This window comes from Sphaerodactylus townsendi, linkage group LG16, assembly GCF_021028975.2.
Source record: "Sphaerodactylus townsendi isolate TG3544 linkage group LG16, MPM_Stown_v2.3, whole genome shotgun sequence".
Taxonomy (NCBI): domain Eukaryota; kingdom Metazoa; phylum Chordata; class Lepidosauria; order Squamata; family Sphaerodactylidae; genus Sphaerodactylus; species Sphaerodactylus townsendi.
The window spans coordinates 8,079,368-8,097,860 of NC_059440.1; the positions used below are offsets into that span (position 1 = coordinate 8,079,368).

The window sequence follows — 18,493 nt, forward strand, 5'->3', positions numbered from 1 at the left end:
TGAATTTCACAAACTATGAAATCCACAAACTATGTAGAGAGTTGCATATGTTGATGATAATACTTAGGTATACTTTAGACATATACAACATATTTTCAAGGTTCCATTGTTGAAATATAAATGATTTTGGAAGCAATTAATATGCAATAATGTGTTTAAGTGACAGTGTGGTGCAGTGATTAGAGTTTTGGGCTGAGTGACTTTAGGCCAGGCATACTCTCAGACTAACCCACTTCACAAGGTTGTTGTAAGGATAAAAATTGAGGAGAGAATGATATAAGCTACTATGGGCTCCCACTGAGGGGAAAGGTAGAGTGTAAATGAAGTTAAGTACTAAATACATTCATTGACAATACATTCTTAAAGAGTTCAGTGTTTTCAACATTATAAAGTTTAATTTTATCAAAATACACTGGATGCCTTACCTACTGCGACTTCAAGAGAGTTTTCCTGTATAGATGATTCACTTCCTCCCTGTTCACTGCAGAATTTGTTTTCAACTTCACCTCTCTGGCCCCCCACAGACACCTCTGAAGCCCTAACTAGATGTGACATGTGTCACATCAGGCTGGGAGTCAATGTACACGCAACCCCTACAGTGGGGCACCCCTCACAGCCTTCATGGCTTGTAAAAAAAACAGTACAGGAGGGAAGGCTGAATTTCCCCCCCACCCCCATGCTGGGCTTTTGGGACGCTACATCTTATCGTTTTGACATTGAATTGACTAGTTTGTGGGATATTTTTTTCCAAAGGAGATAAACAGACATTAATTTACTTTATGTACCCTGCAAAGGTCTTCAGCGCTGACAGAAATGGCTGAATTCTTGCACAAGGTTGTGTCCCACTCAGTTTGCGCCTCATTTGCTAAAAGCTGGCTGCTCTTGCCTAATAAACATGTACAACATGCTGAAATGGAAAAAAAAATTAGTATGCAAAGGAAAATGCCAGTTGACAGAGTATGAATGAGAATAAATCAGAAAATGGCGCAGGAAGCTATACAGCCTGACAGGGCCTTGTGAAAACAGTGGCAATTAAATGTCCAGTCCATAAACCTAAGGATATGAATCATTCCAGGACAAAAATCCTCAAATAAACAGTGCCACTGTAAAGGTACCTAATAATTCATTTATAAAGTCCTTTTGTCATGTACTTATACCTGAACAAGTACTGATGACATTTGCAACAACCACCACACCATCATCTCAAAGGGGTTGGCAGGACATAACCCACAAGAATGCATCTGGGCAGCTGCCTCAGTCCCTCATTTTGCAGCCTCTCTGTTGCTTTATAAATCCATTACGAAGATTTTTGCAGTAGCGGTAACCAACAGCTCCACCTTGTGGAAGTTGGAGAATTAGAACTATAAGGCGCTTTAATAAAGATTGGTGCTGTACAATTAACAAGGTGGCTCAGGCTGGACAGAAGACACGAGAAGCAGTTCTAGTGCAGAAGAAAAGCAAGTCTGGCCCGGCAAGCCGCATGGCTACAAGACCACATGGAAGCTACTCTGATCTCTTGGCAAGAACAGCAGAGTGTAGCGAAATGAATGCTGTTGTACGTGTCATAAACTAAGCACTCCTTTACCGCACCTGCCCTTGCCCGACCTTGTCCACTTTCACAGTTTTCTTTGTTACAGTGCCATGACTAGATTCACTTGGGGCTCCAAATCAGCAATGTCCTAATACAGAGCTCATCATGTCACCTATACTGAGGAAGATTCTTTGGTTTTGCTGAACCGGTGCTATTTGAAAAACAAATGCCTGTTTTGCTCCTGATAGATGTTTTGTGAGTTAGTGGGAGCTAAAATGGTATAGTGGTTAGAGTGTCAGACTGAGGAGACCTAGATTCTATTACCCATTCAACTATATAGCTGACTATCTGATCCACTGCTCCTGTGTATGTTCCAAACGATCAAGTAGATGCATACTGGAAATTTCTGGGTGAAATTGGATTCCTGGATGCACATCAGCCCAAGTGGTAATCCTTAAGACCTCCTCTCCCCACACAGTGCAGTCCCAATTTGAATCAGCCCCCGGTGCGTCTGGGCATCTAAGGCCCCTTCCACATGAGCAAAGTACAGCAGGTTGCAGAAGAAGAAGAAAAAGAGTTTGGATTTATATCCCCCCTTTCTCTCCTGTAGGAGACTCAAAGGGGCTTAAAATCTCCTTGCCCTTCCCCCCTCACAACAAACACCCTTTGAGGTAGGTGGGGCTGAGAGAGCTCCGAGAAGCTGTGACTAGCCCAAGGTCACCCAGCTGGCATGTGTGGGAGTGTACAGGCTAATCTGAATTCCCCAGATAAGCCTCCACAGCTCAGGTGGCAGAGCGGGGAATCAAACCCGGTTCATCCAGATTAGATACACGAGCTCTTAACCTCCTACGCCACTGCTGCTCCTTAACCTCCTACGCCACTGCTGAAGTCGGGGTTGCCATCGGGGCATTCAAATGTCTCCATGCAGGCAGCGAATGGAGCCCATGGAGGCAATGCGGACTGCCGTCGCACCTTTGCACGGAGGCACTGTTTTTTTCACTAACCTCTACAGCCATGCAGTCATCCCTTTGCCCCTCCGTAGCTACACAGCAGAGAGGTGGGGACTGGGAAAAAAGGGAAGCGCAACCAAGTAATGCACTTCCTGGGGCAGCCGTTCACACGGCTGCGGCTGCAATCCACAGTTAAACTAAAAATCTCTGATAGTGCGATTCTTGAAAAACCCGGGTTTTGTGGGAGGGGGTAAGAAATGAGGAGCGGACTTGCTTTAGGAGCAGGATCCGAGCAAAGTTCTCCCCCAAAATGGGTTTTATACTGTGGTTAGCCCATGTTAATTAGCCTGTGCGGACGGGGCCTTGGTTTCACCAAGGAATCCTCACATCTGCTTAACAGTTGCCAAGATGGGCCTGGCAACAATGTGTTGTGTAGTTACCATGTTTCCCCGAAAATAAGCCCTATCATGATTTTTCAGGATTTTTGGAGGAGGCTTAAAATATAAGCCCTAATCCAAAAATAAGCCCTATCAGTAGTTACAGATCAGGATGGTGTGATCCAGCAGGGTGCTCCCTGCCAATGAGGATGCGGCTTGCATCACACGTGACAGGGAAGCAACGGGGCTACCAAGAGCCCGCCTTAATGAATTGTGAAGGCACCGTATTTCCCCTAAAATAAGCCCTACCCCAAAAATAAGCCCTAGTGCATCTTTTGGTGCAAAAATTAATAAAAGACCCTGTCTTATTTTCGGGGAAGGCTTTGATCAGTAATCTGCTGCAAGTCTCTCTTCCTCAACCTACCTCAAAATATTATTGTGAAGTCAAAACGAAGGGGTTGGGATCTGTGTGCACCACTGGATAAAAAGCTGATCAATAGGGATAAATTACGAGATCATCTGGACAGCGGGGATAGTGATACCATCTAAATAGCTGTAGTTCCTTTCAACCAATGCCGTTACTTGCATAGGAAAAATGATAGCAGATTCCAAATTCTGGGCATGGCCATAGCAGGACAGGGCTACAGCATCTTCAAAAGAAAGATACGAAGAAAGAGAGAAATGTTGGTATCACAGCTGGTCCTGCAAGAGGGAGAAAAGCTATGTCTTCTGAATGTGCTGTATTGTGCTAGCAGACAAGCACGCCCTAAGAGGCTCTAGCTTCCTCTGAACAACATGGCCAGGGGGGTCTACTGAATGCAATGAGCAAGGGAAGGAGCAGACACCCATTTTGTGCCTCTCTGTGATACAATCCAGCAATGCCCTGTCAGTGGCTCTTTCTTTCAGGCACAAAAAAAATCATTTCAAAGCATCCCTCAGGTCACCCTCACCTTCAGCATTGCAGACTTGTTTCTGATCTTCTCTCTCTTTTGCAGCCCGTGGCCATTCTTCCACACTTTGCTGGCAGGCTTTGATTTGTGCCCTGTTGCTGGAACTCTTGATGTTCTCACTGTCGGCCTCAGAAGTCCATTTGCTGGGAGGGCATGGAATCAGAAGGTCCAGGTGCCCAGAAACTGCTTTGCTCGCCATCTGACTTACTTCCTCTGGGAAAAGAACAAATAAAAATCCGCCCAGGAAGAGGCCTTTGCAGTTCTTCCTATTCTTTGCAAGCGAACATCGCAAGGCAAGGAGGAACATTCACAGCTCAGAGATGGGAGGACATGCCCTGCATAAATCAGGCTCGGATCTGAACTGCCCATGATGATGGGGCAGACACAGCTCTTTAAAGTCAATATTGATCCTGCCAGGGTAGTGGCATAAGAATCAGTTGGAATTGATGGGAATTGTAGTCCATGAACATCCGGAGAGCCGCAGGTTGCAGACCCTGTCCTAGGTAAATTTGCTTCCTGCTTCTGGATAAAAACAGTGGTGGCGAACCTATGGCACGGGTGCCAGAGGTGGCACTCATAGCCCTCTCTGTGGGCACACGCAAACAGATTCCCCCCCACCCCCCACGATCTAGGCTGGCCTGGGCTGCTGGGCTCAATTATTAGCATTAAGCGCTATTAAACCCCACTGATTTTCATGCGAACTAAAGCGCGATCCTTTACCTGGCAGTAAGCTCAGTTGCTGGCAATGGGGCCTGCTTCTGAGTAAACCCTCCTAGGGTCATGAGTCACCCGTTGGAAGAGTTGCACAGGTGCTTCAAAGCAAAGCCACCAACTACCACCAATCTTACTCCCGAGTAACGCACGCCTCAGAGCCAACCGTTTTTTCTAAACTAAAACCTCAGTATTCAGGTTAAATTGCCATCTTGGCACTTTGCGATAAATAAGTGCGTTTGCAGTTGCAATCTGGGCACTCGGTCTCGAAAAGGTTCGTCATCACTGAGATAAAATATGCTTGTAGCAGCTTACGTTGGAGGCAGTGGGAAAAAATGAATAAAATACATTTCCGTTTTGTACAGCCAATTTCAGCTTTGAAGGGGCTACTTAAATCATAAAAGAGGCGGGGAGGAGAGAGGGGATACACAACGAGGTCCTGATCTTCAAGGCAGCTAACTGGGGTTGCTAATTAGCTATTTTAAAGCCCAGGGGAAACAGGAAGCGTGGATTTCTTCAGTCACATGTGGCTCCACCCCTTACAAGCCGCTTATCTGTCCAACAAGATGGTTAGCTTTTGGTAATTAAATTACAATTTCTTGAATTGCCTTAAGTATCACAAAAGAGGGTCTGTAATGTAAATGCAGTAGATTAATTGACTCATCTGTTCAAAAGGCAGAAGATTAGTCAGCTAACATATCTCTGACCTGTAGGCAGTTCTAAACAGAAAGCTCTAATGAATTAAAAACTGTATAACTTTTTTAAGCTTTATATTTTTTGGAATGTTACAAGCAATACAGAAATGAGAACACCACAAATGTTAAAAAGCAACAACTATAAAAGTTAGAAGGAAGGGGGAGGGAGAATGGAGGGATAAGCAAATATATGTGATAAGCAAAAATATCATACATCAAACACACGTGATGGAAGTTTTTCAACTGGAAAACTACACGTTTTTGGCAAAGGAGAAAAAGCTGGTATGGAGGGGCAGTTAACTTCCCCGAACACAATGAAAATCCTACCCCCTTTTAGCCTTGGCAGGGAGAAAATCAAGAGAGGTATCTGTATTGTGAATGTCTTCGTTCCCTTAAAGCAGAAGGGAGGACCATTTACTGGAGAAATGACAAAGGCGGGGGTGTGTGTGTTGTATGTACCTCCTTCCCAGTGCTGATCCATGAAAGGGACCACCACACTGCTTTTTAAAGTTTGATTATACACTTGGACTTTCAGTCACAGAAACCAGAACGTCAGACTCACTTTGCCCCTTTGATTAACAATTTATATAATGGAAACACCAGAAAGAGTAAAATAATTTCCCATCCTTTACCTTGCACTGCCATCAAGTGGCAAATTTGAGCGAATGTTTCTCAAACTTGTGTCCAGGAATCCCTGGGGGTCCATGAGTATAGTCTGTGCGTCTGAGTGCCAGGAGAGAGGGCCACTCATTTTTTCCAGAAAAAGGGGCAGAGACAAAGTCTCTCCCATACACAATAACCACCAATGGCATTTTAACATTGAAATTCGGAAGCTCAATTTGTTTGATTCTCATCTTTTTTTATTTGTGCAAGGAACTCTGAAAGTTTTCCAGGCCTTTCTACAGGGGCAAGGTTGATTAGAACTTGATTCAGGGTGTTTTCAACTGCCTCCCCCTAGAATCAGCTACTCTCTGAGACTTCACTATAAAGTCATATCTAGGCAATTCAAATGTTTTTCTTAGAAATATAACTGATGTGGTTCTCGTTGTGATGTTCTGGGGATTCAAGAGGGTCGAGGCCTCTGCAGAGGATGTGGTTTCCTTAGCACAATTATAAAAGGAACAGTCTGATGTGTGGTGGGTGCCAAAAGAAAGAATGGAAAGGCGAAGGGTCAAATCGAAACTGTGGTCTTCAGGTTGCTATGCTGGAGAGCCACTGAATTAGTCAACAGAGTACAATGTCTCTTAGCTTTCAAAATATTTCTCATGCCCCTTAGGTTGACTGCCCACTTTTTGCTGGGGCAATTCTCATCGTACCACAGGGCAGGGAGCCCATCATCCACTTCCTATGATGAAGATGAAGGAGGAGGAGGAGGAGTTTGGATTTATATCCCACCTTTCTCTCCTGTAAGGAGACTCCTTACATGTTATACTGTGCTGGGATTCCTCAGAAGCTTATCAAGGACCTTCCAATGAGAAAGTGAACCATAGTGGACAAAAAGTATCCCTTGAAGATAGAAGGGCTCTGTTCTAGGGCCATAGTGCACATGGAGGTGGAAAAGAGGTATAACAAGCCTGGCCAATTGCCTGCATGAATGGACCATGCAATGAACATGGGGGTTTGGTGACAAAGGAAAGAGTGGTACATCTCTCGATGCCTGCAGCTTGCCCCTTGCCCCGCCCAACCAGGCATCACTCAGTGGCCGAAAGGGGTGAGGACTTCCCCCTGCAATTCCATACAGACCCCCAATCTGTAATAACACAGTCATTAGTCTGTGTTATAATAACACAGTCATTAGGCTGTCATTAGGCTCCATCATCTACAATTTCAAGGCGGGAATAGGCTGGGATACAGGATAACATAGCTCAAGTGAAAAAGACCCAACATTGGATACTCACTTGCCAATTCAGACTGCGCCACACTCCTCTCCTCGAATCTCAAAGTTGCATCACACGTTTCAGACAGAGGTTTCTGACACACCCTGTAAAAGGACGGAGCGTATAAAGAGGCCAGGTGGAAAGTTGGAAGAGCATAACAATCCAGATGTCTGCCTCTCTTTATATTATAGAATTCTCATCCATTCCCTGTGAATATTAGCTAGGTTGCAAGAAAAGGCATCTCAAAGCGGAGGAGTGAGGAATCAAATCCAGTTCTCCAGATTAGAGTTTATCGCTCTTAACCACTGTACCATGCTGGCAACATACTTAATAGTACAATAATACAATCAGCGATGATAAAAATTCAAAGCAGAATTAAGATGCAAATCTATCCTTGTTGCTATACTCAACTAAATTCTCCAGAGTTAGAAGGTCATGCCTCTCCAAGGCTACCAGCAGACAAGATTTAGACAAGACAGAATAAAGCATACAAAATAAACAAGCCTACACGTATTTCTTTGACCTGCATCATTATAGGTCACAGAGTCCCATGTTTCTTTGTGTGGGATTCTCAGGTGTTCTAAAAATACAAAGTATGTACAATCATATTTAACAACAGGTCTGGGGGTTGAGTCCACTGAAGCGTCAATCAAGTTCCATTACCTTCTCCCTCTCTCAACTACTTCCTGACTCTCTCCCACTATCTCAGATGCAGCACGGCTAGGAATTAAAAGCCAATACTCACTTTATGGCCTCTTTGATTCCGTCCCCTGCAGAGCTCAAGTCGCTGCCTCGAAGTGACTGTGCACTTGCCATCCTTTCCCTCCTGGTAGACACGCTCGGGTACAAGAGCTGGAAAACAGCTACAGGTAATCATGGCTCAGCACTGGCCAACAGTCACAGGGTTTAACTATCCACTGCCTCATCCTGTAATCTATCATTTGCTTTCTATAACCTTCTCATAACTTTTTTTAAAGCTTTAAAGCTTTTTTTTTTTTGCTTTTGAATGAAATTTTCTATACCCAGGGGTCTGCAACCCGCGGCTCTTTCAACCTTATGCTGCGGCTCCAAGTGGCCTGGAGGTCGAAGGGTAGCATGGGTGTGTCCCTCCAGGAAAGGTGAGTGGAGTGGCCAAACTGGAGGCGGCTCCGTGCAGAGCCGCCTCTCTGGCTCAGTAGATCTTTGGGGCTGGGGAAAACGAGTCCAAATGGCTCTTTGGGTGGTAAAGGTTGATGACCCACCTGTCTGCCAAGAAAGCCCAGCAAATGAGCATGTGGCAGAGGTGCTGGGCCATGAAGTGGGGCACATGTTCAGTTCATGTGGAAAAATATTAAGATACCCGATTTATTGTAAAAGGGGTAGCACATGCTCTCCTTGCAACTGCCCTTAGCAAAGGTTGTCTGCCACTGCTGCTTTTCCCATCAAGAAATTCCTCACAGGTTTCCTAAGAGTACAGTTTGAAAATCATTCTCCTACAAAGAAGAAAGGGAAGCTAGCACCTGGACAATCTCTAAAGCTTCACTGCTTCACTATATGCATATTTTCTCCACTCCAGCACCACAGTCCAGGACAGCATCTGGATATCCTGTTGTATTTTTGACTGGCGTTTCATGACACTTCCTAGCATGTGGATTGATGGGGGTCATGTGAGTTTGGAACCCAAACTAGGTTGCTTGCTACCATCTTTAAGTTAAAGGCCTGCACAAACTACAGGCCTTAAAGCCCATCACTGTGGCCTAACAGCTGCTAAGGGTTCCATAAACCTTATTTGTACTGCCTGTCTAAAACTGATAAAACAAGAGCTGTGAAACTGATAAAACACCCTGTGAGGTGGGTCGGGCTGAGAGAGCTCAGAAGAACTGTGACTAGCCCAAGGTCACCCAGCTGGCGGTGTGTGGGAGCACACAGGCTAATCTGAATTCCCCAGATAAGCCTCCACAGCTCAAGCAGCAGAGCAGGGAGGTGTACCTCTTGCTGGGAGCTGAATGATCTAATGTAAGAAAGCTCACAAGACACATAGAACTTCTTACGCGCACACCTTTATCTGAATCAGGCTTGACTACAGGGATCCAGAAAATCACTCCCCAGCTCTGCGGCCAGTGTTTTGATGGCAGGGTTCAGTGGGCCCTTCATAGTATCTCTGTGCGTCATGCAATGGATCACACGTGGTTCGCTCTTTTTACCTGACAGCTTGGTTCTGCTGCTCCTGAGTCTGAGGGAATTTTGGCCAGAGCCGATCCCAAATCATTCTGAAAAGTGGCGTCTTGGCTCCTGTTCTCATCCTTGCATTCATTTTCTCTGGCTCGGAAGTGGTGAGTACCCACTGGCCTCAACATACTCGAGACACACAACGCTGGAGGGATGTAGAAGCTTGATGGAGGGCCGGCTGCCTTCCACAGCAATGCCTTGTCTCCACTGTAGGGCCCACAGATATTTCCCAAGGCTTCCTCCGTCCTCTTCAAGTAGGCCTCCTCAAGAGCACATGGGACAGCACACTGCTGCCTTTGGTCCCCTGCAAGCAGCTGCTTCTTACAGGCATCCACTGCATCTAATTCCTTCACCCTTTCAATCTCATCGGAAATTCGCTGCATTAAGTTTTGACAAGTCTTTAGGTCTAAGTCAATCTGGCCATACTGCCTATCCCAATTCAAACAGCCGGCCTCTATGTCATGGATGTACTGTGTTGCTTGGGTAAAAAGGTGGGACTCAGACCCATCAGTAAAATTATCAGCGCTGTGCTCCGCTTCAGGGTCTGAAGAGCTGTCTTCCTCACTCAAGTTGATCTGCCTGCTCTGAACTTTGGCAGGTGGTGACAGGACGTTTGTCCAGCCCTTTGGAGTGATTTGTGTCTTCCTTTGGGATTCTGAATTCGATCCAGCAGACTCCTCTTCCTCTGTGCTGCCCTCACACGACTCCGGAGAACGCGTGTAGATCTCATTGATTTCGAAGCTGCAGAGGCTGTCGTCCACGCTGCTGGCATCATTCTGGGGTTCGGGAGCCGGGTCCCAGATCGGGCTTGGTTCAGCTTCACGAATACCAGGCTCGATCTTGGAGAAAGTAGTGGCCTCCGTTACAGGTGAAGAAACGGCACATCCCGACACAGTAAAGCTTCTGACTGAGAGATCAGGCAATTAGTTAGAAGAGAAGAGTATTTACGAAGAACTTTCACTAATTAAAAATCTCTCACACGCTATTTTTACTACAAGCGAATACTGTCAGTGCATAGCTGAACATGAATGAGAAACCAGACGGCGCTCTTCTGTTCACGTTTTGCATTCATATTACAAATGCAAACAGTGTGTAGCACTGTCACTGATCAGACAAAAGCTACAATTGTAATACAAATGAGCATCTCACTTCTTCATCTGCATTACTAAACAGCACTAAGCAAAAATCACATAAAGCCACATCTTAAAGACCAGTCTCTTTGGCTGCACGAGGCAATAGCTACATTTAACAATAAAGGCCATGAACAAACAGGGCTATGAGATCCCTATGTTGCATACTCTCATTTTATTGTTCCCAATTCTCCACACAGGAGGCAAAACTTTTGCAGAAGAAGAGTTTGGATTTATATCCTCCCTTTCTCTCCTGTAAGGAGACTCAAAGGGGCTGACAATCTCCTTTCCCTTTCTCCCCATCCCCCAAAAACAAACACCCTGTGAGGTCGGTGGGGCTGAGAGAGCTCTGAAGAGCTGTGACTAGCCCAAGGTCACCAGCTGGTGTGTGTTGGAGTACACAGGCTAATCTAGTTCCCCAGATAAGCCTCCACGGCTCAAGCAGCAGAGCAGGGAATCAAACCCGGTTCTACACCACTGCTGCTCCTATTGCAGAATGCTTGCGAATATAGGAGAAATGCTAACCAAATTTACTCAGACACCCCTCACCTGCTGCTTGAATAGGACTTTTGGGTTGTAGCATTAGGGCATAACTATAAATCTCAGACACATTTATGTAACAGATCTCTAAAAGTCATCTTCTAAAGGAAATACAGCTTTGGAAAGGGAGCGATTTAGAACAGAGATGTCCTGGAAGAATGTGGATTAACCATTTCCCCTCCTCTGATGTAAATAGCAATCAAGTGGCTTGAGAGGGGGCTAAGTGGAGAAATGGGAGCAAGGCAGGGGAATTGGGTAGTGTACACACTTCTCCTTCCAAAAATGCTTTTCTTTGGTTGCAAAACTATTATTTTCTTTGGTTGCAAAACTAGTTTGAATCAGATGTTCAGTTAACCGTCTTTCCGGAAAGCAGCTATTCACATATGCTAGGACAGTTGCTCTTTAGTCAGCAGGGAACTATTTTAATCAACAAAGGTAACATTTAATTGACACGGTTTTCGCATGGGGTTTTTCAAAGACTATTTTGTCTCTGGCGTATTAGTGCAATGGGTTATGGCAATAACAGCCCAATCCGGAGCTGTCAGGCAGGCAGGGACGGCGCTGCTCTGGTGGCGCCCCAACCTCTCCAAAGAGTTTTCTCAAAGTGCAAGAAGCCCCCAAAGTTTTTTTTTAAGTCAAGGACACCCCCATAAGGGAAAGTGGAGATTTGCCATAAAAACCGAGGCATATCTCCAAGGCCAGCTCTGCCGGTGCAAGGCAGTGGATGCTGACTAGGGTTACCTCTACCCAGTGGTGGGATTCAAATAATTTAACAACTGGTTGTTTACAAGCACCATTTTAACAAACGGTTTTGCTGAAGTGGTGCGAACCTGCTGAATCCAACCACTGCCTCTACCCCCAGGAACACCCCCACCACACTGATGCAGCTTGGGGCAGAATGGGAGCGCTGATGCAGAGCTAGATACCATGGCCAGGTTTCCCAGGGTCCTGCCATGATCGGGTGCTGGCAGATTTGCCCTTCCACTGGGGTAAGTGCCCCAGGGAGGGCAAATTTGCCAGTATAAGCCTGCACCACCGACAGAGGGGGATTTGCCCCCGCCTGGATTGGGCTACCTGAGTACAAAAATGACCTTTCTATTAACAAGAATTAATTGTCATGTATTACATTTCTATGTTATTTCATTGTTTTTTTAAGCGCAGTCCTAAGCATAGTTGCACTCTTTTAAATCCATTAAAGTCAAGTAGCTTAGAAGAGTATAACTTTAGGATTGTACTGCTAATATAACACACACGGCCAAAATCTGGGTTGAACAAATGTATTCCAATTTGGTTGATTAAATTACATTGATTGACTGGCTACAAGTCAATCAACAAAGTTCTTTACGTACAACTAGCTGAAGGAGACACTGATACAAATACAAACTTTGAGGCATTTGTATTAGGCTTAAAGTACAAAAAAAATAACCAAGAACATGGCAGATTGCTTTCAAGCTTTTCTTGCTATCCATTTAAAACTCCCCTTCTAAGAGGATCCAACACATTGTATGGGGCTGGTCTTCTAAACAGGTTTGAAACAAACTTTTAAGGTGTGACTATTCTGCGTGAGGACCTGCTGACATATAGGAATATCAGCCTACATTATTTCCATTGATCGATGGATAAAGTGGATTGTTCAAAGTGTTCTTGGTCAACATGTTATAGATGCATCTCTCCACTGTTTGTGATTCCACAGACAGGTACATCGCAGCCAATTTTGCTCTTCACACAGAGGGAAGTACCAGAAAAGGAAGTAGCGAAAGGGAAAGGGAAAGGAGATTTTGTGCTCCCTAAGCTCACAAAATTCCTTAAAGTTGGTTTCAGTCTCTGCCAGAGAACTGCCCCTCCCCTTCTATGAAGCATGGCACGCCTGACAACTTGGAAACAGACCGACTCGGGTGGTCTCCTCTCCTTGTGGCTTTGGTATCTTGAGCTGGCAGTCTGAGCTGGATGGGAAGCAGATATTAATGTTGCCATGTGCTTCATTCTTGGGCGTGCCGGAACCTTTGCAGGGGTGGTCCCTCTGGGACACAATCAAATCCTGGAATGAGAAGAATGCGGTCAAAAATGTGGCCTTTGTTCTAAAATGCTTCCCCCAACAACAAAATTATGTAGTCAGAAGAACACTGGAAATTAAGTAGAACGACCACTGGTACTCACCTGTGAAGGGTTCTTCCCCTTTAAGCGGAAGAGGACATCTGGGTGTTTCTCAGCAACCAATCAGGAGGCAGGAGATGTCTTGGAGCTCAAATGGGGAAAAGCCCCTTTTCTACACTCTTACTGGAAAAGACTGGGCTTGGGATAAATGTGACATAATGTCTGACTGATCTGCTTGACTAAAGGAGGTCCCTCTGTCAGGATGGACTGGTTGTTGGGGGCAGGAAGCTCTGGACTGTGTGAATCTGCCATGTGAAAGTATTTTTCGTGTTCCTCTGTGAATGTATTGCTCTGTTGCTTCTTGCCTTCCTATCTCTCCGTTCGCCGTGAAGGCCGCATACCTTAGTCTGTAGCACAGCTGTGGAAGTGTATGGTGGGCGGGGGATGGGCTTGCTGATTGCTTTATAGTAGTAACGGCTCTGCTGGGCCCAACAGAGCCGTCTTGGCACCGTACGGGACTTATCTTACCTGCAATAAAGAAACCTTTGTTCTCTAACAAGTGTTTCAATTGACTGGTAAACGGAAGTTCTGACACCCTATCACTTCATACTTCAGCAAATGCAGCACACACCTCATTTCATCTTCCTGCTGAAATGCGTTAAGAGCCAGAATCTCAGATCCATTTTTCCTTTAACAATTGAGATTCACAGAATAGTGATCAGATTCTGCTGTAGCTATGCAATGTCTATACACATGGGCAGTGGCGTAACTAGGCAAACTGTAGCCCTGGGCAAAACCTGAGTTTGATGCCCCCCCCAGGCACGTGCCCAATGCAACACGCACCCACCCTTGTAGCTACGCCCAGTGGCGTATCTAGGCAAACTGGAGTTTGGTGCCCCCCCATGGGCAGCCACCCTCCCCCACTGTGACCAAGCAATGTTTTTTTACACCAGGTTGTTTCAAAGTCACCATCACATTATGGAACATGCCCCAACTCACAAATCTGAGCACAGCAATAAGCCATGCCACACAGCAGAAGTAATTTTTTGAAAACATTTTCAAAATGCTTTCGAAATGTTTTATTACTGCTATGAAAACATTTTATGGTGTTGTATCCATTGCCCTTCAATTGGGGAAACAGCATCACTTTCAATGTTAATTTTCAAGGAGAATCTGGGCTCCCTAGTTTAAACAAGTGATGCTGGAATCCACCCCCAAACAGCATCATTTTCAATGGTCTTTAAACTAGGGAGCCCAGATTCTCCTTTTAAATCCACCTTAAAGGGAGAATCTGGGGTTCCCAGTTTAAACAACATTGGAAGTGATGCTATTTTGGGGTTGATTCTCCCCCACCCTGAAACAGCATCACTTGCAATGTTTAAACTGGGGACCTCAGATTCTCCCTTTAAATCCATGCCAAAGGCAGGGGGATTTAAAAGGAAAATCTGTGGAAATTTGGGAGGTGCCTGCTGGCAGGGGTGCAATTGTTAAGCTAGCAGCACCAAACTTTCAGGGTATCTCTAGGAGACTCCCCTAATGATACCACCCAGGTTTGGTGAAGTTTGGTTCAGGGGGTCCAAAATTATGGACCCTCAAAGGTGTAGCCCCCATCTTCTGTTAGCTCCCATTGGAAACAATGGATGATGGGGCACCTTTGGGGGTCCATAGCTTTGGACCCCCTGGACCAAACTTCACAAAACCTGGGTGGTATCAGTAAAAGATTCTCCTGATGATACCTCCCAGGTTTGGTGAAGTTTGGTTCAGGGGGTCCAAAGTTATCGACCCTCAAAGGTGTAGCCTCATCTCCTATTAGCTCCCATTGCAAACAATGGGGGATGGGGCATCCCCTTTGGGAGTCCATAACTTTGGACTCCCTGAACCAAACCTCACCAAACCTGGGTGATAGCATCAGGAGAGTCTCCCAAAACATCCCTGCAATTTTGGTGCTGCTAGCCTAAAAACTGCGCCTTCTGCAGGCCAGAAATGGAAAAACACTGAAAATACAAAAAATCCCACAAACAAACCTGCACCCCCCACAGGGCTGCGCCCAGGGCAACTGCCCATTTTTCCCAATGGGAGGAACGCCTCTGCACACGGGGAATGCTATATGGAAGAGCAACACTTCTGACTTCTTAGCACACAGGGGTTATGTGGATTGTTTTTATGTACTTTGAGTATGCAGCAACAATAAGGGAAAGACACATCCCAGAAAGGCTTTTACTAGCCAGTCACACACATAAATGCCTGCAAACTATGTCACAACAAAGGTTTCTTTTAGCGGCACAGAAGAACAGCCAATTCCTTTTCAAGTTCACAAATGCTCCCCCAGATCTAGAAATGTAAAATTTCTGGAAATTTTAAAGCTACAGAAAAAAACCCTTTTTTTCCTTAAAAAGAAAAGAAAAGGAAAATAATGTTTTTCTGTAGCTTCAAAATTTGAAGAATTGAAATATATTTCATAATTATTAGTACTATCAAATCTAAACCTAAATTAACATTACTGCTTTAACAAAATCAAACACATAAATTACAACGTAGAGTATAAAACTGCAATAATTGACATATTTTTGGAACTTAGTTCTGTACAAGCAAAACTGCTAATATACCCAATACTACAAGTTGATAAACCCTATGCTATATTAGTACATGTACCTTAATTTTCGCTATCTGATTAAAGAGAGCGACATTCTCAATTAAACTTTCCATTTTCCTCTGAGGTTTTGGTGCAGTTTCTGCCTCACCCCCTTCTGATCGTTTTTCTCCCTCTTGCAAGGTAGGGCAATAAGCTACTTTTTGCCCAATCTGTGGGTATATCTGTCACAGTGGTTTGATGGAGAGATGTAAAGGACAACCACCAATCAGGTCAAACAGATGGTAGAAGGTAAGCAACAGCTGAAAAGCAATGACAGCCCTGTATGCTCCCCTCATGAAGATCAGGTAGCATTCTAGGTGCAGAAATGCACCTTGGATTTAACAGCTGTATATGGCCCCTTCCGCACATGCAAAATAATGCATTTTCAAACCACTTTCACAACTGTTTGCAAGTGGATTTTGCTATTCCGCACAGCTTCAAAGAGCACTGAAGCAGTTTGAAAGTGGATTATTCTGCATATGCGGAATGAGCCTATGTTTACAACATGCCGATCTTGTCTTTAAAGCATTTCACTCATTTGAAAAGAGAAAATATTTCATAGGAGGTTTTTGGGGGGCAGGGGGAAGGTAGTGTACCAAATTTCCAAAATTCCCATCAGAAAACTGAGGGGGGAGGTTTCACATCTCTACCCCTAACCCCAGTGACCCAGAGGAGATTCTTATCGCCAGTGCAGAACAGGAGAGTGCCTATTTAAAAGACTATCTAAAGGAGAATTGAAACCCTTCAGTGGTGAGTTGGTGGGTTATAAACGCTAATAAATAAATAAACATTCTGATTCACCTTTAAGTCATTTTGTAGGCTGTAACGAATATCCTCTAGACTTATAGCGCGGTCCTTCTTCCTGTACTCCAGGCCAATCTTCACAATATCATAGTACAGTTTCGGCAGCCTAGCATCAGCTTCCAAAGACTGGCCAGAAAATATGTAATCCTTAACCACTGAACCTTTGATCCCTTCCCAGGGAACAGAATCTGAAACACATTTCCAAATCATGTCACATTTTTATGTGGCCCAGGATCCAAAGAAAACGAAGGGATCAAGATGATCTCATTGGATAGATACCCTTGGACAAATGACCTTGACTAATTTTGTAGCAATGGCCCCATTTGGGGTGGAGGACCCCTTGTGCTACAAGGTCCAGCTTCATCAAGATTGCCCACAGGTCAGAATACCTTGGCAATATTTGCTATAGTTTCAAACATACTTAATGGTTAACAGGAGAGCACGTTCAGATGCTTCGACTCTGATGAGCTAAAAATGGCAGAGATGTCAAAACCACTGAATGCGTGCAAATCAAGATAATTAGACAGGCAGGTGATACTTTGCTCAGCTTTGATCACTTCTTGTCTGCTACGTTAAGCAGATTTAAAATTGCTATGAATTAGCATGGCTGTTTTCTGTGATAAGAAAAAAATACAACTACAGTGGAACCTCAGTTTTCACTGCCTTCGGTTTTCATTGGTTTCGGTTTTCATCAATTTTTAAAGTGAAAAATTTGTCTTGTTTTTCATTGATTTGCCTCGGTTTTCATCAATTTGTAGTAAGGTGCAGGGGTTGGGGAGAAAAATCACCCGGACAAAGCTGTTGCGGGCCGTGTCTGCAACTTGTTTAATGACAATGTCTTGCCCCATTTCAGACAAATCTTAAAGAGGCGTCAGAAAGAGACGTCTTTGGACAGCTTTCTGGTGCGACATTGGTCCACTGGCTCTGAAGCTGGTCCAAGTGTTATTGTTTGTTACTGTTTTCAGCATTAAGCACTATGTTTATTCACCAAAAAAATGTGTTTTTGGTATGTTTTTTGGAGTGCCTAGAACGGATTAATTGGATTTACATTGATTCCTATGGAAAAGTTTTCCTCGGTTTTGGTTTTCATCGATTCTTTTCGGACGGATTACCAACGAAAACCGAGGTTCCACAGTGAATTGGCTTCAAGATTCTTTTGTATCCAGCGCACACACACGGGTAAGCGTCACTTCTGGCCTCAGCACACTTTGCTTGTAATGCAAAGGTATCTCTTACCAACAGAATTGCCAGAAAACTCTGGAGTCTTCTTGAGCTGTGGAAGGACCCCTCCTTTCTCCAACATAGAAGCTACTTTGCAGTTGAAGAGGTTTCTTGGGATGCCTCCTTAACTATACCTGTGAGTGCCTCCTGCATCACGGCACAGAAGCTGTAGATGTCTGATTTGGCAGTAGGCGACTTTTCAAGGATCACTTCCGGTGCGCACCAGTTGAACAACTGAGAGGAGATGGGCACCCGGCTCAGGTCGCTGTGTTCTCCCCCATCCTTGCTGCCAGAAAGAGAAAGCCAGTGAGCACAATTTGTGGAGGACATCTGGCCTGTTATTCATATTTATCTCCAGGAGACCCCAACATTGGAAGGGAGGGAGGGAGGGAGGGAGGGAGGGAGGAAGACTGTATGCTACTCTTCAACCTATGGACTCCTGAGGCAACTGATGGACTAAAGAGCCATCCAGAAGGCTCTGACTAGTGACAATGTGGTACACTGGCCTACAAAACTGGGACCCTGTGTCTCCTTGCAGATGAACTAGATGACGCATGAGAAGCCCCAGAATTTCAAAGTGCATGGACATTTTCCAAACACCATTTGAAGAGAAGGGCAACTCGTCAAGGAGAAGCCACGTGCTAACAGCCTTGGAACGTCAGGGCGGAGAGGGCAGAACGCAGTGGCCAAACAGCAGCATATTGGCCTTCCCAACTCCTGGGACCAAGGCTGATGCAGCAGAAGCAGCAAAGCCTTTCCCATCCCTCACAGTA

The 18,493-nt window shown here is 44.9% G+C and overlaps 1 protein-coding gene across 2 annotated transcripts in view; it reads right to left on the reverse strand.

Annotated features, from left to right (window-relative positions):
- Positions 1-18,493, reverse strand: part of TEX14 (testis expressed 14, intercellular bridge forming factor) — a 45,965-nt gene that overhangs the window by 17,302 nt on the left and 10,170 nt on the right. For both annotated transcript variants that reach the window (XM_048518822.1, XM_048518823.1), the window contains exons 10-17: positions 17,855-18,006; positions 16,497-16,687; positions 12,857-13,007; positions 9,275-10,206; positions 7,837-7,943; positions 7,113-7,195; positions 3,809-4,021; positions 786-907 (exon numbers count right to left, since the gene is read on the reverse strand). In XM_048518822.1, the coding sequence (XP_048374779.1) occupies positions 786-907; positions 3,809-4,021; positions 7,113-7,195; positions 7,837-7,943; positions 9,275-10,206; positions 12,857-13,007; positions 16,497-16,687; positions 17,855-18,006 (1,951 nt within the window). The remainder of the gene's footprint in view (positions 1-785; positions 908-3,808; positions 4,022-7,112; positions 7,196-7,836; positions 7,944-9,274; positions 10,207-12,856; positions 13,008-16,496; positions 16,688-17,854; positions 18,007-18,493) is intronic.